Below are 25,706 nucleotides of genomic sequence, written 5' to 3' on the forward strand. Positions count from 1 at the left end.
GGATAGTAGCCCGGGTTGCCTGGGTCTTAATACTCTGCTCTAATCCGGTGCTGCACGTGCATGACAATGTATTATAGCCAGAGGAGCTTGGTGCTGGAAGATTCATCTTCAAAATGTTGTTAGCTTATTGCGTTAATACTAAATTAACCAAACCCATCATCCCTTCTCTCCTCCTTTAACTTTTAGGATATTTTACATTGTGAGAATTATTTCAGCTGATCAGTAATTAGACTTTTCTGCATGCTAGAAGCTTAATGCAGAAAAAGCTTTCTAAAGACATATAAATGCAACCTGATTTGTATTTCATAGCTTGTGAAAAATCTGTTAAAAGCCCATAAACTAATATTATTCTCTCGATAGGGTCTGTGATTTATTGACCAAAACCAACTCTATTTCAAAATATCAATAATTACAAAGTGTTAGTAAACTCTCCAGGTAGGCAAATGGATGGGAGTTGGAGATAACACCACCTGTCTTGGTCAGGCCAGTAAGAGGTTTCAGTGCCTTTCTCTGTATCTTGACACCCAACTTGCTCTAAGCATAATTCTGAAGGTCGAAATAGAATCCCTCTGTACCAGAACAAAAGCCTGTTTGTTCAGCGGTTTGCTGACAATCTTAGGTATTGAGACCTAACAGTAGAAAATACTATAGAGCCGGAAAGGATTATCAAAATGTAATTTAATTCTAGACAAATCCCACATAAGTCTTATGATTTCAAAAGACGTCCAGGGAAGTCAGTTCAGTTGTATCTTTTATTTCTTCCTCTTCAATTCTGTTAATGTTCATGATGTGCAATGATAGCTTTAAAATATCATGGTGCTCTTTGAAGCGTGAGATGGTACCTTGTTACCTTGACCAGTTTGGAATGAAAACCGTTCTTAAATTTAGATTTTTAAATCAAAGATAAAAGATTATAAAGAATCAAGGCCAATGCACCTGGTTGAGGAAATCAGGATTGGCTCATTAATGGCCAGTTTTGCCAGCATTTATCAAGTGCCTACTGTGCTAGTGATGAGTGAATCAAAGACAATAAGACATGACCCCTCCGTGCACCTGAGAGGTTAAAAACCCAGTACGGTCTACTGCATGGGTTGACAGCTCTGTGCAACACTATCATTGGTTCGTTGCAAACAAGGGTACGTGCAATGTACTTATCTGAAATTTTAGAAAGTGCATATGTGAGGCGATCAATGAGAATAGACATTAAAAAGTCCATCCCAATTCTAAACTGATAGTTTAGACAGTGCTTCTTGGTGCACACCAATTCTTGGGCTTCCCCTTGGTTTCTCCTGAATCAGATTATCTGGGAGTGGGCCCTAAGAATATGCACTTTCCTGTGATTCTAACACAATTCCATTGTTTCCTTAGAGAAAAGTCATCCTTCACAGCAATAGTTTCTCATCCAAGGGTGAAACGGTCTTCAGTGATGGGTCATTATTTTTGTGTCTTTCACATTGTTTCAGAAACTGGTCTGAGAGTGGTTATGAGGGATGCTTAGAGAACTAGTTCACTGTTTATCTTTGAGTCTTTCACTCAGTTTTCTCTAACACTTATAAATGGTTTAGCCAAACATGAAGAAAACAAAACAGGCAGGTGAGCAAGTGCTGGCTAAGACCATTCCCTGAGGAAAGGGTGGCTGGTGGAGACTTCGTTCTGAAGGCCATACCCGGAATCCCAAAGTTCTCCACTCCCCCAAGGACATTCCCTAGTAACACTGCTCCTGTAATGGCTTTCACTATAATGATATACATAAACAGTCAAAAATGAAACCCTCATTAATGTAATGAAACTATTTCTTAATAAGGCTCTCTAATGCTGAGTTTAAAGCACTAAGTTATTGAAAAGACAAAACCATGAGTTAGCTTTGCTTGAAGTTAGAATGTGAAATTTTCATGGTATGTGTCTCTTTCTTAGCTTCTATGACGAGCCTTGCCAAACCTGTTTCTATGGAAACAGACATTAAATCTGTGAGAATACTAGAGAAGCTACAATCGAGATGTTCTTGTAAATTTTCATTTGCTGTCCTTTGCCAGGTGACGCCCCCAGATGCAAAATGGGCACAGGTGGACCTTCTAAAGATGACTTGCTATCAGGGAAAAATTACAAGGGCTTCTAGGAAACGCTGTTTCTCTTCCTCCCTTTATTTTCCTATTCTCTTCTTTTTTCCCTCCTTTCTTTGTTCATTCATTCCTTTTATTTGTTCAATCAACAAGCATAATTGAGCGCCTATATGTGGTTAAATCTAGACTTTTTTCCCATCTTATATGGGTCAGATAGATGTCTTTAGGAGACAAAACCAACCGGGATACTGTCTTCAAGTATATCTGGGGAGCATGTCAGTTAAACACACTGATAGAAGGACAGGGTTGTTGTCTCTGCATCCCAACCATCCAAAGCATGATGGCTCAGTGCACATCTAAGAATGATGATGCCTGAATAGAATGGTTGGAGCTGCAACAGAACGCTGACAGACTCTTGTATGGGGAGATGTTGGAGAGTTGGGGTAGCTGAGAAACATAAAAGGCATCCCTCCTTTCACTTTAAGTAGAGAAACCACAGGTACATGGTTTGTGGTACATCATGGACATCTACCAGGGGTTCAGAAACCAGGGCCTAAAACAGAAATAGACAAAATAACCAGTGTGCCAAAGACAAACAATAAATGGAGATCAGCTTTCTTCCAGACAGGCTTGAATATCTTTCATGGGATGAAACAAAAAGTTTAATAAGCAACGGCCCTTACCCAATAGGTGGGTTAATTGCTGTATTAGAGGAAAAAAGAGAACCCCTGAGTAGACAGACTTTTGGTTTCTATGTCAACTGGGTGGTTTCCAAAGTTCCTATATCAAATGTAAAAACTGGGTGGTTTCTTTGAATAAAACACACAGTGGGCATTAACTTGGTCATGTTTTAATTATCTGAGTACAGCCTGTAAACAAGGTCACCCATATAAACCTTTAAAATGGTTCATCTGGGAGTTAAAAAGGAATAGGAATATGAAAAAGAATCCATCCTATAGAATATAGAGAAATGTAACTAACTAATTTTGGAAATGTTTTAAAAATCGAAGATAATGGCAAGCATTGATAACTTATCATAAAGGTTGTCATGGGCATATTCTAATAGGAATTGAGCAAGAAATTTCTATCCACCTCTACACCCCACCATAGCCGATGTCCGAACTCCTGAAATCAAGCTTTAATTAAAAAAATAAGAAATAGGAGGCTAGATTAGAAACTAAATTTAGGAAGACATTTTAAAGTACCAGCATACTTCATGCTTCCGGACTCTGTGGCCAAAACAAAGGCTGTTACCCCTCACTAAGCAAGAGAGCAGAATACAGGGCAAGATCAGAAGATGCCATCTTCTAGAATTAAAATCAAGAAGGATCATAATAAAATGGATGAAACTCTTCATCTGCAGAATTCTTCCTAGAAGCAACTCTGTAGAAGAAAGTTTTGAAAATGTTTCTGATAAAAACATATCTTCCTGTTTATCCGAGACTCCAAGGTGCCTCTCTTAGCACCTGTAACATGACTAATGCAAGCAATTTTAGAGCCATAACATTTATATATAATGGACTATTTTGATGACTGAGATGAAATATTGAAAGAGTCCGAGAGCTAAGAAATCTTCAGCATTCTTTCAGTGCTGTCCAGGGGAAAGATGTTCTGATTCTTGATGACCGGTCTTGTTTATTTAAAGACAAATATCCCTAGAGTGGAAAAGGGCATCTAACTCATCAGTTAGAGTTAGATGAATTTAGACATCCTTTAAAGGATTTTTTTTTTTTTAAAGGATTTTCTTATTTATTTATTTATTTATTTATTTATTTATTTATTTATTTATTTATTTATTTTTGGCTGTGTTGGGTCTTCGGTTCGTGCGAGGGCTTTCTCCAGTTGCGGCAAGCGGGGGCCACTCTTCATCGCGGTGCGGGGACCGCTCTTCATCGCCGTGCGCGGGCCTTTCTCTATCGCGGCCCCTCCCGTCGCGGGGCACAGGCTCCAGACGCGCAGGCTCAGCAATTGTGGCTCACGGGCCCAGCTGCTCCGTGGCATGTGGGATCTTCCCAGACCAGGGCTCGAACCCGTGTCCCCTGCATTAGCAGGCAGATTCTCAACCACTGCGCCACCAGGGAAGCCCTAAAGGATATTTTGATATCTCAATCCTTTATCAAGCTATATCATGTCTTTTGCCTGCATTCTCTTTCTGGAGAGTTCTGTCTCATTCTCCATTTCCCCAACTTTTTCCCCTTTTTCAAAGCTCCACTCAAATGTATGTTTTCATACAACCTTCTCTTATCCCCCAATTCTGCTGAGTTCTTTGCATTTTTATTATAATGGCAAATTCTGTTTTCTGTTATAGATCGTGCTCCATTAGACTGTAAGCCCTTTGCTGTGTACTTATATTTTGATTCACGTTTTAAAAAAGCTTAAATGTATGCGTCAAGCCCTTTGCTACGTGCTTGTATATTTGTTCAGTTCTCACTGTGTCCCTCACGTGCTTGTACTGCCTCTGGCCCATTATGGATCCTCCCTTACTTCACTTTGCTATTCTGTACAGCCATCTGAAGGGATTGCCCTGCCAGGAAGGAGACTCCCAGGCCGGTGAATGGGTCCAGGAAAATGGATATATATTACCTATGTATTAAATAAGTCAGCTTACTGGAATTTGACTCATGTAAGTCAACTTCCCAGAGTGTGATTATTCCTGGGCAAAGCCGGGGAAAAATCTGAACTTGCAAAGTTGATGTCTGGACTGTAGAATGTGGAGACCCTACTGATGTCCAGCTGCAATGGTGAGATTCTGCCTGGGAGACCCATGAGGCCTCTAAGAGACACATTACGTGCCTTCTCATAATGAGTTAAAAAAAAAAAAAAAAAACAGCCAATGGAAAACTACCCTGAGATGCTATGTAGATTCTGACATGAGAGAACTGGGCTTAGGAGTGGGACGATTGTCCCACACTTTCCAAATAGGTCTTAAAATCTCAAACTAAAACTCACCATCTGGTGGGGAAAAAAATTCCACATCTTTCTTACAGACCCTACTAATTAGGCATTTATAATAACCACAACATGATTGGTATTAAGTAGAAAAATAAAAGTAGTTATTTTACATAAATGTTAGGCTTTCATAGAGTATGGGGAAAGCAATCTAAAAATAGCTTTCTGAAACCAAGTGCACAAGGAAATAAGTTTCTTAAAGATGCTTTCAGCCTCTGACTCTAGAAATTAATTTTTGGATAGGCATTATCTATTATATAACTTGGGCTTAAGAGGAAGTATATATTTTTTTGTTTTCTCTGGGAACTCATCTGGTGAGGGAATAAACAGATGATTATAATATGTGAAAAGATAATACATGTAAAGGTTGTGGGAGACTCCAAGCAGGGCAAATACCTAATCCTTGGAGAAAAGGGAGAAATCGAGAAGGCTTCCTGAGCCTGGCAGCTTCCACTCCTTCTTGGAACACAGTCACCATGCTCTGAGGAGCTCAAGGCTCCTTGGAGGAGAGGAGACCCGAGACACTCAGTGTCTGTCCCCAGCTCAGCTCCCAGCCGACAGCCAGCGTCAACCACCAGCCATGTGAGCTCTCCATGGCAGATGTCCAGTTCAGAAAAGCCTCCTGGTTGTCGACTAAAGGCCCAGCCAACAACACATGGAGCAGGAAATCACCCAGTGGAGCCCAAGTCAACCCACGGAGTTGGAAAGATAATAAAATGCTGGTTGTTTCCAAATTAAAAAAAAAAAAAAAAAAGAAGGCTTCCTGGAGGAGGTGGTGCCGAAAGAATAGTAGAAATTAGCCCAGCAAGGAGATGAGAAGGCATTTGCAGCAGAAGATGCAAAAATTAAGGTGAAATGACGTGGGAATTAGGGGCAGTTTATTGTAACTGGAGAAGAAAATGTGAGGCAAAGTATGGTGGGAGATAAAATGGAAGTGTGGATGGGGACCATACTTAAAGGGCCTTGTGTCTCTCACTGAAGAATCTATAATCCATCGGCAGCAAAGTCATTCAAGCGTTTCCAACAAGAGAGTGATTTAGTTAAACCTTTATTTCATAGGGTGACTTTGGTGACAAGGTGGAGACTGAGGGCAAAAACCAAACAAAAAAACCCAAAACCCTGTGGACAGGGAAATGTGTGCAGTATCACAGGACACATGATGGGGCTGAATGAAAGGAGAGAAGGCTGATGTATGAAACAACTAGCAAGTAAAAACCAAAAAAAAAAAGGACTAGTCAATTGCTTAGATGTGGAGGTGAGAAAGGGGAGGGATTTTGGGTATCAAGTGACTGAGCAGATATTAATGCCATGTTCTAAGATAGAGATTTCAGGAGGAGGAATGGCAGACGATGAGCACAGCTTTTGATCTGGTAAGACTGGGGTTCCCATGGGCCTTCTGGCTAGAAGCGCTCAGCACATAGTTGGATGCAGGAGTCTTAAGCCCTGGGGAGCACTGTGGGCTGGAACACAGATTTGTTAGTTCCTCAGTGTTCTGCTAAGAGCTGAATCCATGGAAATGGAAAGGACCCAGCAAAAGCAAGGAGGAGAAAAAATAAGGTAGAGAATGGATCTCTAGAGAACACTACCATATAAGGAATAAGAGAAAAAGGAGCTAACAAAAGCAACAGATCAGAGAGGGAGGAGAAGATGATGAGGAAGGAGACAGTTTTGAAGAGGAGACGTCAATACACACAAATAAATGCATAGAAGAATAGTAGATAAGGTATGACATGTATAAATAAAATTTGGATCAAGATGGTATCCAAGCACGTGTCCGTGTGTCTATACTCCCTCCTAAAATTCCATTTAATGATTAAAAAAGATAAAGCACATTTATCAGAATAAATTATAACAACCCAAGAAAATGTCAGCTCGTTAGTATTTCACAAATGATGGAGGAATCTCTGGAAGACAGCAGATGGGACCTGGTTTAGAGAGAAGTAGAAGTTGAAGAAAGGGCCAAAACGAAAGAAAAAACTATAGCAGAGGTCAGCAGGGTCTGGAGGGCACAGCTTGAAATGCAAGCCTAGAGTCGAAGGATATACCAGTAGAAGGGGACTGAGGGGGCTTTGCTTGGCAAGACTCACTCCTCTCCTGCTTGTGCTCTACATTGAATGGTCACAGAGAGGTTCAAGGTCTGCACAGTACCTGTGGGTGCTGGTCTGGAGAGACAGGGAGCGATGAAGGGCAAGTTCACTTTTACTCCCTATAGTTGGAGCCGTTTGACTTTCTCACATTGAGGATGTATTCATGTATTACCTGAGTACATTATTAAAATAGAAACAATCTTTTGGATTTAACTGGGAATCAGGAAGGTTTTAGTGACCTTGAAGAACAGTAAAAAGGAGGGAGGTCAAAGCTGGATGGTGCTTGGAGGTATAAACGACAGGTGACAAAATGAAGCAAATGAGTAGAATCTTCAGAGGGAATTAAAGTAAATCAGAGGGAGGGAGATGGAGAGAAGTCAAGAAAGATTCTTCTGGGAGGGATAGGAGGTAGAGACAAAGTACGGAAGAACCTGCGTCTTCTTGGGATACCCATTTGGAAGTTGAGAACTGAAAGTGGAATTGGCACGTGGGAGTAGAAACAGAAAACGAGTTGCGCCTGACGGCCCCTTCTTAGGGCAAAAGGGAATAAGATGGTCTGCTTAGAGAATGGCACCCGGGGTTGATCAGACTTGAATAGGAAAAAGACTTGAAAAAATCCACTAAGGACGAAGCAAAGGATTGATAGCAATGAGAGTCGAGGCAAAGTTGCAAACCACAGATAGGTGGTGTCCGATTCACAGCATGTGACTTTCTCCAGGAGCGCTTGGTTACAGAACGCAGCAACAGTAAAGTCCGGTTGTGCAGGGTTGGCGTTTTGTTAGGCCACTGAAAGAACAGGTACCAGGGCACAAAGGGTGCGGGTGATAACAAATTGATCAGATGATCTGCTATCGCTCCTGACTTAGTGAACATTCCTACCTGCGGGCCCAAAAGGGATGGATAGATTTGGAGCAAGTATATGCCTCCAGAGCTTGTGAGTTTCTGACACAGTCCAAGGGCAGGAGGGGGCGATATGTGGATGCTAGTCCTCTGCTTTAAGTGGCCAGAAGCAATAGGAGTCCCAGTCCTGTGCTTCCTCCTCTAACTTCTTCTCCTTGGAAGAATGATGAACCAAAAGCCAAGAAACTCAGTCTATGATGAAGGTCAAATTAACAGAGGAAAAAGTGATTCTTTTTCATTGGGTCATTTCTTAATTTTGCCCACCAGTTTCCCGTGGCCATGGAGAGTGTATGCTACTAAGTGCTGTTTTATTCAGCACGTAGTCCCATGGCTATGGCTAGAGTCGGCCCTGCAGAGAGAAGTCAGCTGTCGCTCTGGAAGGCTCTGAGCTGCCCAGGCCAGTAAACCTCCTCTTACCCATGGGACAGTGTCCTGAAGGACAACCAAGGACACATCCTCCAAGAGCACAGTCTTTGTCGTGATGTTATGTTCTTAAGTATGAGACGAGGTGGTCTGGTGGGGGAGATGTCCCCAAATTCCCTGCACCCGTGTACAGAAAGAGACAGGACCATTGCACTCAGGGGTCAAGAGAAGGCGGTGGGCTGAGTGGCGACCCTGCGGAGGCTTTGTTTCAGGGCAGTGACAGTGACAGCTGGCTCCTTGGCAGCTCTCTGGCGCTGAAGCACCCTAGGGAAGGCCAGCAGCCCCTCTCGCCAAGGCTGTGAGCATCCCTGCTCCTGGACACCAACCTGCTCCCCTGCAGGCTGCGGCAGTGCCCAGAGCTCCTTCCTGGACCTCTGATGCGCTAATGCGTTGTGGCAGGGACAAAAAAGATGGGGAAAAAGGGGAGGCGATTTTACTTCACCCAGGAGAGAAATTAGAAGATAGAGAAACTGAGGGAAAGGCGACTTAGACTAATTCTTCCCAAGTTACCTTTTGTATCTCGGTAGATGCTCACCTACAATTGTGATCTCTTAAGCAGTGGGAGAGAGAACAGGTAACCCAAGTCCTTTCCTGTCCTGGTTGCATGATGAGTATCTGAAACCCAGTTCCTAGGCTGACTCCTGGCAGTAAGGGACTCGGGCATAAACCTGTAAGGTCCTAGACGAGAGACTCCCAAGTGGGCTCCGCAGATATATTTGTTTCTGACGGTGGGGTTAGGGATGTCGCCCACTCTAAAGGGCAACAGAACACTATCTGGTTTTGAGCCCATTTTATTCAGCTAATTTATTTTGTGTTTTTCCAAGCCATTTTTTCCCCCAGAAGATATGGTATGGTAGGAATACTCAACATACATATTTCACTATCATTCCTTTTGGACCTAAACATGCATTCAAAATGTTTTAAACCTAAGTGCTCAAATTTTAGGTTTTATTTGTTTATATACTTTCACTTTATTCCATATAGAATTTGAGGCTGCTTACAAACCTCAAAAAATAAACAAGACCAAAAATATAGTACACAGGTATGCCAGGAAAAAGGTCTAGCAAGTTGACTTAAAAAGTTACATGCAGCTCTAATAAAATTTTCTTTTCTGGGACTGGATAGAAGCTCATTCCTAAAAAAAACTCAAAGAAGCAAATGAAAATGGTCAGGAAAAGTCTGAAAGAAAGCAATGAAGGAATACTAGATTTAAGAGATAATAAAAGCCATATTACATATCCTCAATTAAAAATATACTGCAAGTGAATGAACAGACTGATCAATAGAACATAAAGTCCAGAAATAAACCCAAATACATACATGAGAACTCAGTATACTAAAGGTGACATATCAAATCAGTGGGGGAAATAAGGAGTATAATAAGTAGCTGTGTAGAAATAATAAAATTAAACCACAGGTTAAATTCTGGATGGGTCAAAGACTTAAATGTATAAAACAAAACCATAAAAATAATGGAAGAGAATATGGAAGAATTCCTCTTATAATTTTGTAGTGGGAAAGGCAATTTTAGTAATGATTCAAAACTCAGAAGCCATAAAGGAGAAAAGAGCATTTATAGATAAAATTATATAAAAATAAAAGTCTATGTGGGGGGAAAGAAAACCACTATAAACAATGGCAAGTGACAACACACTGGGAATACATAGATAAATAGTGAAAATACAGACAAAAAGTTAATTCTTCTATTTTATGTTAGGAAAAGTCCAAGAACCTTACAGAAAGGAGTTCAAATGATGTTGTAAGCTCTTAACATTTATGAGACAAATGCTGTATTTATTTAATCATTAAAGCAACCTCACAATATACGTACTGTTATTATCATTTATTCATCAGGAACTGAAGGTGCAGAGAGGTTAAGTAACTTGCCCAAGGTTACACAGCTTATGGGGACAGAGCCAGATATTTGGCTCCAGGCTTTTGCTTATAACCACCAAATTCTACAGCAAAAACTATAAGCAGCCAACCATAGAAAACATAATATAAATTTGCTCATAAACATGAAAAGATCCTCAGAATATTATATGATCAGATAAATACAGTTTAAAACTATAGTGACATATATCATTTTCACTGTCCCTCAAACCTGCCTTATTCAACCGCACTGTCTAGGGAGGTAGGTTTTTTGACCTGCCTGAAGGCATGAGGTTGGACCCAGTGATCTAAGCATTTGGTTTCGGGTTCTATGTGTGGTGTCCCAGTTTGTGAAGGCAAGGGACAAAATAAATGGACACAGCTTGTCTCTTCTATTACAAAAGTAATAGTGCATAAAATACAAGGTCATGCTTAGCCTTGAGGAAAAAAAAAATCTTATTTACACTCATGATACTTCAAAATTACTCTATGAGCTGCAAATATATTTCTGCAATGAAATGAGCACAAGAAAAAAATTAAATCGGTGTCTTTGTTTGCTTGTCAGCATATGACAATGTGAAAATAGTCATTTTCACATTTTCTATCTAATATATACTTTAACCTGCTAAAGATGGTCAAGGAATAAATAGCATCTACTTTTCTTTTCTCACATGGCATTAGCAAGACAATCATCATGAGGAAAAGGTTTGCTCCTTTTATATATTGTAGTTGAAGTCACGGTTTCCCCTGATCAAGGGAATTGGGTTTATGAAGGCAAAATGAAAAAAAATCCAGAGAACCTCAGGATCATTCTTAATCTAATGCTTCCATCTTTACTCTTATCACTTCTTTACTCAGAGAAGCTCACAAATAGAAAACTCAGTTGATTTGTAATTATGTTCATTTTCCTCAGAGTTAGATAGAAGCCTTGGCAAAAATAAAACGACCAAGCCGGTTGCAGTAAGGAGGGGAAAGAAGAGGCTAATTTCAGAAATTCCTAGTGCAAGAAAACTTGAGTAGTCTATAATGTGGTTGCCAAGGTTGCCATCTGTTAGATCCTCCCAAACTTTGAGGGTCAGCCATCTCCTCCATAGAGCCCTCCCTCCCATGATGCAGGTGTAACTGTTTCATTCTTGATCATCTAAAGCACTTTCATCATCATCATAACTTGTGGCAAAACTATACAGAAATATATAAGGGAAAATATAACAATCCTATCATTCTTTCTAATTTTACCTTTTTTATGTTGTATACATTTCTTTTAAAATTTTTATTGGAGTGTAGTTGATTTACAATGTTGTGTTAGTTTCAGGTGTATGGTAGGTCCTTATTAGTTATCTATTTTATATGTAGTAGTGTGTATATGTCAGTCCCAATTTATCCCTCCCCATCCCTTACCCCCTGATAACCGTAAGTTTATTCTCTACATCTGTAACACTGTTTCTGTTTTGTAGATAAGTTCGTTGGTACCCTTTTTTAGATTCCACATATAAGCGATATCATATGGTATTTGTCTTTCTCTGTCTGACTTGCTTCACTCAGTATGACAATCTCTGGGTCCACCCATGTTGCTGCAAATGGCATTATTTCTTTCTTTCTTATGGCTAATTTTACCTTCTTGACAAGTGTGAAGTCTTTCAGTAGTTTCTCAGTGCTAATATGTAAATGTCTCCATATATTATTACTATTATCTTACCCGAATGGGCCCAGGCCATGCATACCACCCTGAAACTTATTTTATGTTTTTGCACTTAACATTCCTCCGGTTGAATATCATAACCCCAACTCGATATTTTTAAGAGCTGCAAAATATTCCGTAATATAGATAAAAATAATACATTCAGCCATGACCTAGCCCTTCCACTTTTCTGCTATTTCCCCAAATTCCCATAGATTCTTACATGTACTTTTGTTTTTCTGTAGAACAGATTCTCTCAAGTGGGGTTGGTAGGTCAAATTTTAATATTGAATAACTTCTGCTAGATTGTCCAAGAACAAACAATTTAAATTCACACAAACAGAATCTGAGTACATAGGGCACCATATCCAACACTGCAGTGGGTGTTTTCACTCATTTTAATGTTGCCAGTCAGATGCATGAAAGTAGTATTGCATTATTGTTTTAAATTACATTTCCATGACTGTAAAAAGGCTGAGCATTTTTCATGAGCTTTGTCCATTTTAACTTTCTGTGAATTGCCTGTTCATTTAGTTTACCTATTTCCCTGTTGGGTTGCTTGTCTTTTCATTTTTTATCAAAACGTGGGTGCTCTTTGTATGTTAAGGATAGCAACCCTTGGTCTGTTATTCACAGACATTGTAATTTTTCTTTTGACTTTGTTTCTATTGATTTTAGCCACATAAAATGTACTATTTCTAGTGTAGTCAGCTATGTCTATATCAATCTTTATGGTTTCTGCATTTTTTGACTTGCTTAAAAAAGATCTATTGTGCCACTAGGTTATTTTAAAATTATAGAAAAACCTATGAATTGGGACTCAGGGTGAATGAGGAAATAAAACAATTTAGTGGGGTTATTTATTTTATATATAATAATAGAAATATCAGTGTAATGATTATTTGGGATGAGACTATAATCACAAAAGGAATGGAAAAGCCAAGTAGAAATTCAAACTAACTGGGATGGGGCGAGGGAAATGAAGAAAACATTGTGTAAGTCAGCAAACATATGAAATGGGGAAGAAAATGAACTATTACAAAGAAAGATACATGATGAATGTAAAATGGGAGGAATAAAACCAATTATGTCAGTTGTCACAGTAAATGTAGACAGGCTGACTTTCGTTATCGAAAGGCAGAGACTGTCAGATTTTATTTTTAAAAATCCATCTGTAAGTTACTTGTGAAAATATATTTACTAAACAAAAGAACAAAGATATTAAAAATGAAGAGTTAAGAAAAGATAGACTGGAAAGATTCAAACAAGGAGGAGGAGGAGGTATGGAATACTAGTGTCAAATAAAGCAAAATTCAAGGCCCCAAACTGTGTCTCAGCGGGGATTGGGAGATCAAAAATTGGAGTTAGGGCTGTCTAAGCAGTCAGGATTTCAGGGGTTAGGATTCTGGAATGAAGGGAAGAGAAAAAAAGTAAGGTAATAGTATGAGCCTCCTTTCCCTTTAAGGCGTTTACCAACTTGTGAGAAGAACAGATGGAGAGGTTGCGTAAAGACATATACACACTACTCTATAGAAGGAAAGTCTACTCAATTCTCTGTAATGACCTATATGGGTAAAGAATCTAGAAAAGAGTGGATATGGGTAACTGATTGACTTTTTAATTAATTAATTTATTTTTGCCTGTGTTGGGTCTTTGCTGTGTGCGGGCTTTCTCTAGTTGTGGCGAGTGGGGGCTACTCTTCGTTGTGGTGCGTGGGCTTCTCATTGTGGTGGCTTCTCTTGTTGAGGAACATGGGCTCTAGGCACGTGGGCTTCAGTAGTTGTGGCACGTGGGCTCAGTAGTTGTGGCTCGCGGGCTCAGTAGTTGTGGCTCGCGGGCTCTAAAGCCCAGGCTCAGTAGTTGTGGTGCACGGGCTTAGTTGCTCCGCGGCACGTGGGATCTTCCCAGACCAGGGCTCGAACCGGTGTCCCCTGCATTGGCAGGCGGATTCTTAACCACTGCACCACCAGGGAAGCCCCTGATTCACTTTGCTGTACAGCAGAAACTAACATGACATTGTAAATCAACTATACTCCCAATTAAAAAATTAAAAAAAGAGTTAGCAGCAGCCTTATAGTGCTGAGGAGACAAAAACTGGAGTTGAGGGCTCTTCAAAATGGAGAACACCTTGGTTCTCCATCTGAGGTCATGCAGGAATATATCCCAGGTGTAAGGGCAAACTGAAAACAGACCAGTGGTTACGAAAACTCAGCCTAAACCTGGCTTAATCCCTGATTGGATTTAGGGGACCTATTCTAACTGCCTGCTAAAGTTAAAGGACCCCTGTCTGAAGAATGAGAACATCAGTGGAGTATCCACATTTTTTTCCCCAATGTCAGTGTTTAATAAAATTACCAGGCTTACCAGCTGACAGAACCAAGCGGAAAAAGACCCCAGCAAATAGAAATTCCCAGGTAACTCAGATACCCAGATACCTGTGATTAGTACTTAAGAAAATAGATGAAAACATGGAGAGTTATTCCAGAGAACCAGAATCTATAAAAAGAATCAAGTGGCAATTCTAAAACTAAACATGCAGTACCAAATTAAAAATAAAGTATATAGGTTTAAATAGCAAATTAGAAATAGCTGGTGAGAGGATTAATAACCCAGGAGAAGAAAAGTCAGTAAAATTATCCAGACTAAAGTAAGAATTGAAAAAAGGTGAAAAATGTAGATAAGCATTTAAGAGTCATAAACATGGGTAAAAGTTCTACCATACAAGAAATTGGAGTCTAAGAAGTGGGTCGGGGAAGGGAGAGAGAATGGGGCAGAAGCAATATTTGACAAGATAACGGCCAAGAGTTCTCCCCAAGTGACAAAAGGCATTGAGCTACAAACTTAAGAATCAGTACAAACACCATGTAGGTTAAGACCAGAACTAACCCATATCTAGGCACATCATAGTAAAATTGCTAAAATACAAAGAAAAAATCCTAAAGCAGCAGAGGGTGGTAGGAGACGGTAGTTTCTCAGGCAGCGGTCCCCAAACATTTTGGCACCAGGGACCAGTTTCGTGGAAGACAGTATTTCCACGGATGGGGAAAGGGGGGGCGGGGATGGTTCAGCTGGTAATGCGAGCGATGGGGAGCGGCAGATGAAGCTTCCCTTGCTCGCTGCCCTCCGCTCACCTCCTGCTCTGTGGCCTGGTTCCTAACAGGCTGCAGATCGGTACTGGTCTATGGCCCGGGTGTTGGGGACCCCCCGTTCTAAGGAACAACAATCAGTCTGACAGCAGAGTTCTCACAAAGAGGCAATATAAGCTAGAACTTCAGAATGTTACCCATAAATTGCTGAAAAAAGATTGCTGCCAAATTTGAAATCTGTACTGAACAAAAATATGCTTAAAATGAAGGCAAAATAAAAATATTATAAAAAGTTTTTTGTTATAAAAATAACAAAATTGAGTTAAATATTCTAAGGTTTTGGCATCATTTAAGAAGAGATAAGGGGCTTCCCTGGTGGCACAGTGGTTAAGAATCCACCTGACAATTCAGGGGACACAGGTTTGAGCCCTGGTCCAGGAAGATCCCACATGCCGCGGAGCAACTAAGCCTGTGCGCCACGACTACTGAGCCTGAGCTCTAGAGCCCGCGTGCCACAGCTACTGAAGCCCGCACGCCTAGAGCCCGTGCTCTGCAACAAGAGAAGCCACTGCAATGAGAAGCCCGCGCACCTCAATGAAGAGTAACCCCCGCTCGCTGCAACTAAAGAAAGCCTGCGTGCAGCAATGAAGACCCAACACAGTCACAAATAAACAAACAAACAAACAAACAAACGTGATACAAGTAATTTGTATTAGCCTCTTTCAGGTCAAAAATGAATGCTGTAATCACTAAAAGGATTTAAAAGAATGGGATAACTAACAAGCTTATAAAGGGGAATAATGAATTAACAATTCTTGATTAGTCTAAAAGAAGGCAAGGATGGAGAGAATCTGGAATATAGAATAAATGGGAAATAAAAAGAAAATTGTAAGAGGGTAAATGTAAAGCCCAATATATCTGGGTTACATTAAATGTAAATGAATGAAATATTCCAATTAAAAGACAGATTGGGGACTTCCCTGGTGGCACAGTGGTTAAGAATCTGCCTGCCAATGCAAGGGACACAGGTTCGAGCCCTGGTCTGTGAAGATGCCACATGCCATGGAGCAACTAAGCCCGTGCGCCACAACTACTGAGCCTGGGCTCTAGAGCCCATGAACCACAACTACTGAAGCCCCCTTGCCTAGAGGCCATGCTCTGCACAAGAGAAGCCACTGTAATGGGAAGCCCCTGCTCGCCACAACTAGAGAAAGCCCATGCACAGCAACGAAGACCCAACACAGCCAAAAATAAATTTATTAAAAAAAAATGGCAATCTTCAAAAAAAAGTTTAAACAAAAAAAGACAGATTGACTAGATAAAAACAAAACAACTTTATATGCGTCTTACAAACAATGTACTTAATATTAAGTCAGAAAGGAGTTTGACAGTATATAGGATGGAATAGGATATATCCAGAAAATGACAACGTAAAAAAACTGGCATAGCCATACTAATATCAGATGAAGCAGACTTTAAAACAAATAGCATTACATTTAATAATGATAAAAGAATCAATACAAAAGATAACTTAAACTTTGTATGCAGCTAATGACCCAAAACAATGTAGAAAATGTAAATGAAAAATTTTGAAGAGGTTTGTGATATAATTAAAGACACCATTTGAAAAGGCACCAGGACGAGAAAGATTTGAACTAAATTCTATATAACCTTTAAAGTACATTCCTACTAAATATTTCAAGACCTTAGGGGAAAATCAGAACCCTCCCAAATTTAATAAGGCTACAAAAAGAAACCTTATAAGAATAATAAACCAACTAACAAAGTCATAGAAATCCAATTTCACTCATGAATACATTCCAGGCATGCAAGGGCAGTTTAATATTAAAATCTACAAAGAAAATGAAATACATCAAGAAATTGAAGGGGAAAATCTGATATCAATAGATACTGAAAGGGCTCTAATAATTGGTAGAAGAAAACATGTTAGACCATATACAAAAATTCTAGCCTAAGGATTTAAATGTACAACAACAAAAAAACAACAATGGAAAAAGAAACACTAATAAATGCTGGAGAGGGTGTGGAGGAAAGGGAACACTCTTGCACTGTTGGTGGGAATGTAAATTGATACAGCCACTATGGAGAACAGTATGGAGGTTCCTTAAAAAACTACAAATAGAACTACCATACGACCCAGCAATCCCACTACTGGGCATATACCCTGAGAAAACCATAGGTCAAAAAGAGTCATGTACCAAAATGTTCATTGCAGCTCTATTTACAATAGCCAGGACATGGAAGCAACCTAAATGTCCATCGACAGATGAATGGATAAAGAAGATGTGGCACATATATACAATGGAATATTACTCAGCCATAAAAAGAAATGAAATGGAGGTATTTGTAATGAGGTGGATGGAGTTAGAGTCTGTCATACAGAGTGAAGTAAGTCAGAAAGAGAAAAACAAATACAGTATGCTAACACATATATATGGAATCTAAGGGGAAAAAAAAAAAAAAAAAAAGGCCATGAAGAACCTAGTGGCAAGACGGGAATAAAGACACAGACCTACTAGAGAATGGACTTGAGGATATGGGGAGGGTGTGGGGTGAGATGTGACAGGGTAAGAGAGTGTCATGGACATATATACACTACCAAATGTAAAATAGATAGCTAGTGGGAAGCAGCCGCATAGCACAGGGAGATCAGCTCGGTGCTTTGTGACCGCCTAGAGGGGTGGGATGGGGAGGGTGGGAGGGAGGGAGATGCAAGAGGGAAGAGAAATGGGAACATATTGTATATGTATAACAGATGCACTTTGTTATAAAGCAGATGCTAACACACTATTGTAAGGCAATTATACTTCAATAAAGATGTTTGAAAAAAAAAAATAGAAAAACAATTCGGGAGGATATTTATGCTAAGCCCCTTCACTAGAACAGACATTATTATTTTTTACCTTTTACCAACTCCTCAGACACACATCTCACAGACTTGTGGTATAGAGCCTACGTAACTTCAGCGTTCCTTATGTCTTCTTATCTGCCTTTCCCGACCACATGGTCAGAGATCTCTGAATGCATACCTTAGTATATTCAGTGCCAAGCACATAGTAGCTATGCAGTAAAAGTTTGGCCAAATGGGTGATGACCCCTGACCATCACCCCACAACTATTCAGCCTGCCTGCCTCCTGGGGTGATGGCTGAAAGGAGCAGGAAGCAGACTGTCTTACTGGGCTGTACTAAGGGTATAGGCTTTCAAATAGGATTGACCCAGGGTGATTCCCGGTTATGAGCTATGTCATCCTGTGCAACTTATTTCTCTGCAGCTTATTTTCCATAAGGTGCTTTGAACACGACTGTGTCTCTGGTCGTTGCTCAGAAACAGCCCTTACTACTAGTGCTATTATTAAGCTTGACTAAGGCAGGGAGAGGGGTGGCATTGCGGCTGAGGGTAAAAGATTTGGGTGACTCTCCCCGCGTCTGTCTCACCAATGGGACAGTGTCCAGGGCTAAAGCTAAGTAAATTTGACGATAGCTCGGCTCCCTTCCTTCACGTTATTCTTGCCCCTCTAATTGCATTTCCCTCAGCAACTGTCGATCTCAGTCCTCAAGCCTGGCTGCACCTCAGAGTCACCAGGCCCTGCCATGGACCAATGAAATCAGGACTCTCCCCAGGGCTTTTATGTGCAGCTGGGGTTGAGAACCACTAGCCCTTCATTCTCTTGATCCTCGTAGGAGGAGTCCAAGATTGCACAAGCGTATTTTGGGAGCGACATCTGTTTCCCAGGAAGGAACTTACTAAGTTCAGCAGTACAAGCAGGGTTTGGAGTCCTTGATGTCAAGCCTGCCACCAAATCCCATAGTTCCTCGTGTTAGTAGATACTGGCACCCATGTGGCCGTAAGCAGGCACATTGTTCCCACTTGGCAACTTGAAAACAAATCCCAGGGAATTTTTGGTTATGAACCAAGCCCGCTTAGGGGACAGGTACAATTGATTTAGCTGCCTGGGAGCTATTCCTTTAGCTTCCACTACCTGGCCTTTCCTGGCTGTTAGGTGTGTGAGAGAAGATCAATACTGGCAACAGATGAAGGTGTGTAATCAACCTAAGTGAAGTGGGTTGAAATCCTCTGGCATGTTTTATCCTAAGAGGAAGAGGAAGGTTGCAGAAGTGCTGGGTACCCTATGAGCAAGTCCTGCCACCCATCCTCTGTCCTCACTTTCTTTCTCCCTCTGAGTGATGGCACCTGGTACCTTCTCTATCCCGCCAGAAGCTGTGTATTCTCCAGTATGGGGCTCTGTATTCTTATACTGACCACAAGTCCAGTGATTATAAACATTGAGGTCTCTGGGGAAACTCAAGATTTAGGAATTTAGAAACTTGAACTGAGTGAATTTGAAAGTGTGAGATGGGGAAGGTTTTTGGAGGTGGCCATGGTACAGTTATTCTCGCGTTTGGCTCTATTGGTGTATGTGTTTTTACCTGTGCAAAGAAATACAAATTTATGTTGTCAGCCAGTGACATTAACAGATTTTTCTTTCCTAAAGCAAATCTAATAATTACTATAACATGTCTTGCAACAAGCGAAACAGTACATTCAGGATGTCAGGGTTCAGTGCAACAAAACAGGACAAGTCTACTTAGAAGGCATGAACCGTCATTTCAAATGAGGTTCCAAAATACCGTTCCTACTTACCTACTGATATAGTCCAAACAGCAATTATTTTCAGAAATGCTTTAGTTCTGGAGTTGAATCGGCTGTGATGGATGGGGTTCTGGATGGCAACATAACGATCCAGGGAGATGGCGCAGAGGTGCATGATGGAGGCCGTGGAGAAGAGCACATCCAGGTAAATCCAGACGGCACAGAGCTTGCTAGGCAGAGGCCACCGGTACCCTATGATGCAGAAGGTTAGCATCAGTTAGCGACCTTGAACTTCTCTGGTGTGTGGAATTTACCCTGCTTGAACAGTTTCCATCTTGGGAAAAGGCACAGGTAACAGCAAAGGGCAACACAAGATATTAATATTTTTAATATTTCAAAAAAAGCCTGATGGCAACTGTACTTAACTACAGTAAGATTGCACTGGCTGAACACAAGGTTTGAAAACTTCTTGTGGCTGGAATCATGCTGGTGTGTTGTAAATTCAGGTTGTGTCTCCCTGGGGTTTCTCTCGTTCTGTCTCCTCTGCCTAACAAAATCTACCTCTTTTTTTGTTTTTGATGACTTAGGTCAGGAGCTATGAGGTACTATGGGTTCCTCTATCGAAGCACCTCTTGCAGTGTACTGTCATTATTTATTCACATATCTTTCACAGATTGTAGGTTCCCTGAGGTTAGGCCATCTCTCGGCCATTATTACAACTGCTCAGTCTTGCACAGTGATGGCATTTAGTGGTCTCTCAAAAATGCTACTGGTGTGAATGAAGAAATGGTTAAAAATCCAGATTGGGAATTTCTTTGTGAAAATGAAAAATAATTACCTAATAATACTTTGGGGGTTAAACTCAAACTTGGGGGGTGTGGGGTGAAAAGGAAGACAGTGGTAAAGAAAAGCATGGTATTCTTGTCCTGAGAAGTGTTTCAGGGCAGTGGTGCTCAAACTTTAATGAGTCTCAGAATCTCCGAGGTGGTTTCTTAAAACGGGACTGCTGGACCCCATCTCCAGGGGTTCTGATTCTGAAAGTGTGCAGTGAAGCAGGAAGATTTGCATTTCTAACAAGTTCCCATCTGGTACAGATGCTACTGGCCCAGGGACCACACTTGGGCAACTGCTGCCCAGGGCAGTGGTTCTCACACCCAGGGCTGCACATTAGAATCAGCTGGACAGCTTTTCTGTAGGTCCTGATACCCAGCAGGGTGGGTGGAGGGCGCCCCAAACATTAAAGTGATTTAAAGCTACCCGGAGAATTCCACTGTGAGACGCACTGCAGGATGTCACCTGCTGCACTAGGAAGGCAGGGTATGCCTTCTGGACACACAGTCTCCTGTTTCTGTTTGTTTTAGAGGGAGATCAAACGGTTATATAAACCTTAATTAGTTTTGATGACAATATAAGCAATGGTGTTAAATCTGTGCACAGGTGAGAAGGAAAATGATGAAGACCACCTTCCTTTCACGGCATTCTGGACCCACAGAGCTGAACGAACTCTCTAGTCACAAACATACTCTCTACCAATAATGCCACCACCGATGCTTAGAAAAGTAAAGGGTGCAGGATACAAGTCGGACTTGGTGCCTTTCACGCCATTTGCAGAGAGCTTGAGCTAAAAGGAGAGACTTTTCTTAGCAGCGCCTGGGGAGAAGCCATGCTTTGCCTGGTCGGAACTGATGTTGACCCTGGGAGGAGTTTTCTCTGCAAGGAGGCAGCCGCGGGCCGTAGCTTGGGTTTCCGTGGTGGGGATAAGGAGGGGGCATTTCCTCACCCACCCAGCGGTGTCCGGAGGACCAGTCCAGGGACAGGGGCATCACTGGGCAGGAACCAGCTGTGCGCGGAGTGGTGGCCGCCAGGGGGCGCCGTTGCACCCCGAGCCGGAGGCTCCGGGCAGATCTCGGCTTCCTAACCCGGCTGGCCGGTGCCCGTCCCCACGGGCCGCTCGGGGGTCCACCTGCCGCTCGGAGGTTCCCCCGCCTTCCCCCCACCGGGCTTTTGGTTCCCAGACAGGCCCTCTGAGAGTCATCTCCCACTCCTGGAGTTTGCCTTCAACGCATTGGGGTTTTAGGAAGCGGGAACCTCTCCAGGATGTCTGGGAAATGACAGGCGAATTTAATCAAATCATCCTGGTGTGACATTGTGAGTGGTCAAGCGGAGGCTGGCCTTGCAAAGAGCTATATCGACCCTGTGCAAACCGGCGCGCCTGCGCTCCTTTGCTCACCTCCTTCCTCCTCCATATTCCTTGGGGCTGGGTTGATTTTTTTTTTTTTTTTTTTTTTTTAACCCTTAAGACTTGGCCAGAACATCCCTTCTAAAAGACAGTGCTCATAACTTGTTTCTAGCTCTGGGTGACTGCTGGTGTGCCTGTATCAGCAGTCTGAAGATTCTCTGCCCCCTTTTAAAGAGAGAAATCTAGCTGTATTACTCATAATTTGTAAAGAATATCACATTCTGCTTCCCGCTGAAGCCATCCCAGTGTTTGCCTACTTGCTGAGAGGTCTGACTCTTTCAAACTCTATTGAGAAGAAAGCAAGATTAATCTCTTCCCATGTGTTTCCCACCCTCCTCCAAACCAGACGGGAGGAGTTTAAGCCTATGCATTTTTAAAGAGTTGAGGTTATAATTCAAAGGCACACTTCCAAATTAGCTTCTCCGGGCAGGGAACAATTTAAAACTGGTGTAATTCATTTATTCTAATGGAGACTCCATGTTTTAACAGTAAACCCACTGCACCACTAATGTTCTCTCTGCAAATGTTCCAAGGTAATTGGGAAGGTTTTACCCCTTCATTAGAAGTGCTGAAAACAGTGTGACAAAGATAAAACTGTCCTGTCTTGAGGGCTGGAGTATTTGGTTGAGAATATAAAGGAGCGAAAACCAAGTGGATTCAGAACGACAGATGTCATTGCTTTATGACTGTATTGGAACCTTTATAATTCTACATAAAATGTACATGTTTTTCAGCACAACACCTTATCTCCCTGCATAAAATACACACGTTTCAAAGCACAAAACTCTCCAGTGATCACACATAACAGGTTGTCTGATTTCTTAAAATGTGAGATCTCATTTTAAAAGTACAATTTAAGTAGTATAACATGGTAGACCCTCCTGTATAAACAAAGCCTTGCGCTTAGTTTGCCCCGTGAGCCCTGACTCATCTGCTAATGACATGCACATGCTTTGTTACCAGTGTGGGTACAGCTGGGAAACTAACGCCACTCACCATAAAGGATGGTTAATGTGGACACGGGCATGACAAGGAAACCCAGCAGCATATCAGCTATGGCAAGTGACATCAGGAAATAGTTGGTGGCATTCTGCAGCTTTTTCTCTAGGGACACTGCCATGATGACAAGTATGTTTCCAGCAATGGTTAGAATAATCACTACAGTTGTCAACAAAGCAGACCAGTTCTTTTCCTGGAGATGAAGTAAGGAGAAGCAGGGTGGTGACAGGCAGCCCTCACAGGAAAGGTTGGTTCGATTTTCTGAGTCCACTGTCCAGTTAAACACATCCGAAGTGTTAGCTTCTCCGGAGTTAAAGTCATTGTTGTAGAGCCTTGTGTCATCATTTAATTGCATTAAGGAGTTTGTAGTTGAGCTCAAAGTAGTGTTTTCTTCACAGAGAATATCCATCTCTAAGCTGGAACTTGTAGCAGATGAAGTGCCGAAAAACTGAGTTACAGGCTCTGCTCACCATTCAGCTTTATGTCCCCATGCTCTGTCACACTGAGGCTGGCGTACGTGCTGGGCTCCTTTGGTTGGCTCTTTTCCTCCCATTATTACAATCGTAGTTAAAGAACTGCGGTGGCTTCCTTATACTTCCTTCCTTCACAATTTCAGTAGAATCCTTTGTCTGATTTCATTTTTTTCTCCAAAGCAAGGACAAAAAAGCAGAATGAACTTTTAACATAGAGGTTGCTGAGTTTTTTTTTAGCAGTCAGGGAGAAAAATGTGATCCTGGCCAAAAAAAAGTTTTGTAACCCCCGGGAATCTCTCTTAGCTCTGTCTCATTCAGTTGGTTTTGCTGATCATTACTCGTTGAACCACAGCAGCATTAAAACAGCAAGCAATCCAAAACAGTGGGGCTGTAGACACTCTACCCTGGCAGTCAATTAAAAATACATCCAGGGTTAATTCCATAGTAATTGGATGTACTTTGGGATATAGTTCTCCGTCGGTCTTAGGCTGAATCGCCACGGCTGCCGGCAGGAATGTCAGCTTGTATCATGTGGCTTCGTTAATCAAAGAAAGAAAAAGTCTTCAGCAAAGCTCAGCAGACAACTTTCCACTCTAGAAATTCTCATTGAAACGATTGCATTTCGGCCAAGCAGCCTTTCAAGCCAGCAAGAGAATTATACGGCAATAAAATACAGCAGCCTGAGAGCGCTACAACTTACATAGGTCTTCGGGGTCCACACGGTAGACACACTTGGCTGTTGTGTGACTCGCTGCATCTCTCGTGGCGATTAAGCCGGCAGAAAGCCCCTTGTCCCTGAGCGTCCACCAGCATCATAGTAATTCGATTTCTGTTTTGCTGACTTCAAAAACTGCCTGGGAGAGTCGAGCCAGTTCCAGCGCTGCAAGGTCCGCGGCGGCTCCCTCTGTCCCCGCCTGGCTGGGTCCCTCCCTCCCTCCCTCCCGCGGGGCTCGCCTGGGCCGGGCGCGCGGTGAGACATCGTCCCCAGCCCCTCTCAAAGTCGCACAGAAGACATCGCAGGGCACAAAGTAGGCAGAGGCGCCTGCACACGGGCGCTCGTGGTCTCCCCGGGAAGGGACTTGCTGCCCGGCCGCCTCGTTCACTCCGGCAGCCCTCCCTCCATCTGTGTGTCATAAACTGCAAGGTAGCGACAGCCAGGGAGGGCGGACCAGACGGGCTTTTTTTTTTTTTTTCTTCCCTCTTTTTGCTACATATTAACAGTGGGAAGTTTTCCATTGTTTTTAAAAAAGACAGAAACGGGAGAAATCGCCCTTTGTACAGATCCCTAAGGCAGGTAAGCCCCACTGTGACGTTTTCTAGGGTGAAGGGTGAAGAGAGAATGTAAATAAAGCCAGAGAATGGTATATCCTAGGAGCATCGGTGCTTCCACGCAGAGCCCACCGAGCTTGTGCCTCAAGTGGAATTGTTGACATCGGTGACTTGGGCTCAGAGTGGCCGAGCAGATTTTTGGTGATAACGCTGATAAACTGTCAGTACTGTTTATTATTAAATACATACATCATTCAACTAGCTTATTTTCTTTGGCAGAAATATACCCCCTAGAAGTAATTCAATACCTCACACGTGGAGGAGAATAAGTTGGTTTCTCCAGAGGTAACACTAAGGACAACCAGCTTTACTTCTAAGAAAGCTCCTTCTCAGATTTTTAAAGAAGGCAGATATGTCAGGGGCTCTGTGTGTGTGTGTGTGTGTGTGTGTGTGTGTGTGTGTGTGTGTGTGTGTGTGTACTTATTTTTACAGGTGGGAAAATGGATTCTTTCCTGAATAGTTGATGTTTTCTAGGTTTCTGCCCATCTTCTTATTCTTTACACTTTCCCGAGACAAATTAATCTCCTCCCATGCCTTCAACCTGTTTTTGGCCAAATCTGTACCTTCACTGTGGATTATTTTCCTCAGCTCCCAACCTAAATATCTAGCTGCCCAGCAGGCCCTTCTATCTCTAGCCTAGGTAGACCTTGACCTTAGCATCGTTTTTTTTTTTTTTTTTCCTCCCATCCCGCTGCCCACCTCTCAGTGCTTATTTCCACCCATTCACTTGCTTAAGGAATCACCATCTCTTTCCACATCTATTCCTTCGTTCTCACGGCCCGATCTTAAGAAGTCTCCAGTGCCACCTCTGTGTACGTATTTCTCAAATCTCTTCTCCAGCCCGCAGCTCTCACTTCTTTGGTTAAAGGCGGCTGCATCATTGTCTCCTGGGCTAGAGCGTGAGTTCCCCCCTCACTGCCCCTCTGCCTCCTGAGTAGGGGTGGGGTGGGTGAGGATAAGGGGTGATCGTCGCGTGTTGTAGACCCAGCAGCTGAGAG

At 42.1% G+C, this 25,706-nt stretch overlaps 1 protein-coding gene and 1 pseudogene across 2 annotated transcripts in view; both read right to left on the reverse strand.

The window, feature by feature from the left end:
* The window catches only part of LOC103011864 (prefoldin subunit 4-like), a 30,002-nt pseudogene extending 10,145 nt beyond the window's left edge, over positions 1-19,857 (reverse strand).
* HTR2A (5-hydroxytryptamine receptor 2A) overlaps positions 1-24,287 on the reverse strand; it is a 63,047-nt gene extending 38,760 nt beyond the window's left edge. The window contains exons 1-2 of one of the 2 annotated variants that reach the window (XM_057533230.1): positions 24,080-24,287; positions 19,720-19,920 (exon numbers count right to left, since the gene is read on the reverse strand). In XM_057533230.1, the coding sequence (XP_057389213.1) occupies positions 19,720-19,843 (124 nt within the window). In that variant the 5' untranslated portion in view covers positions 19,844-19,920; positions 24,080-24,287. Of the gene's footprint in view, positions 1-19,719; positions 19,921-22,903 lie in introns of both variants that reach the window. The other variant, XM_007186840.3, reaches the window with a different exon arrangement.
* Positions 24,288-25,706: the final 1,419 nt, after the last annotated feature.

The sequence above is a fragment of the Balaenoptera acutorostrata genome, chromosome 18 (assembly GCF_949987535.1).
Source record: "Balaenoptera acutorostrata chromosome 18, mBalAcu1.1, whole genome shotgun sequence".
NCBI lineage: Eukaryota > Metazoa > Chordata > Mammalia > Artiodactyla > Balaenopteridae > Balaenoptera > Balaenoptera acutorostrata.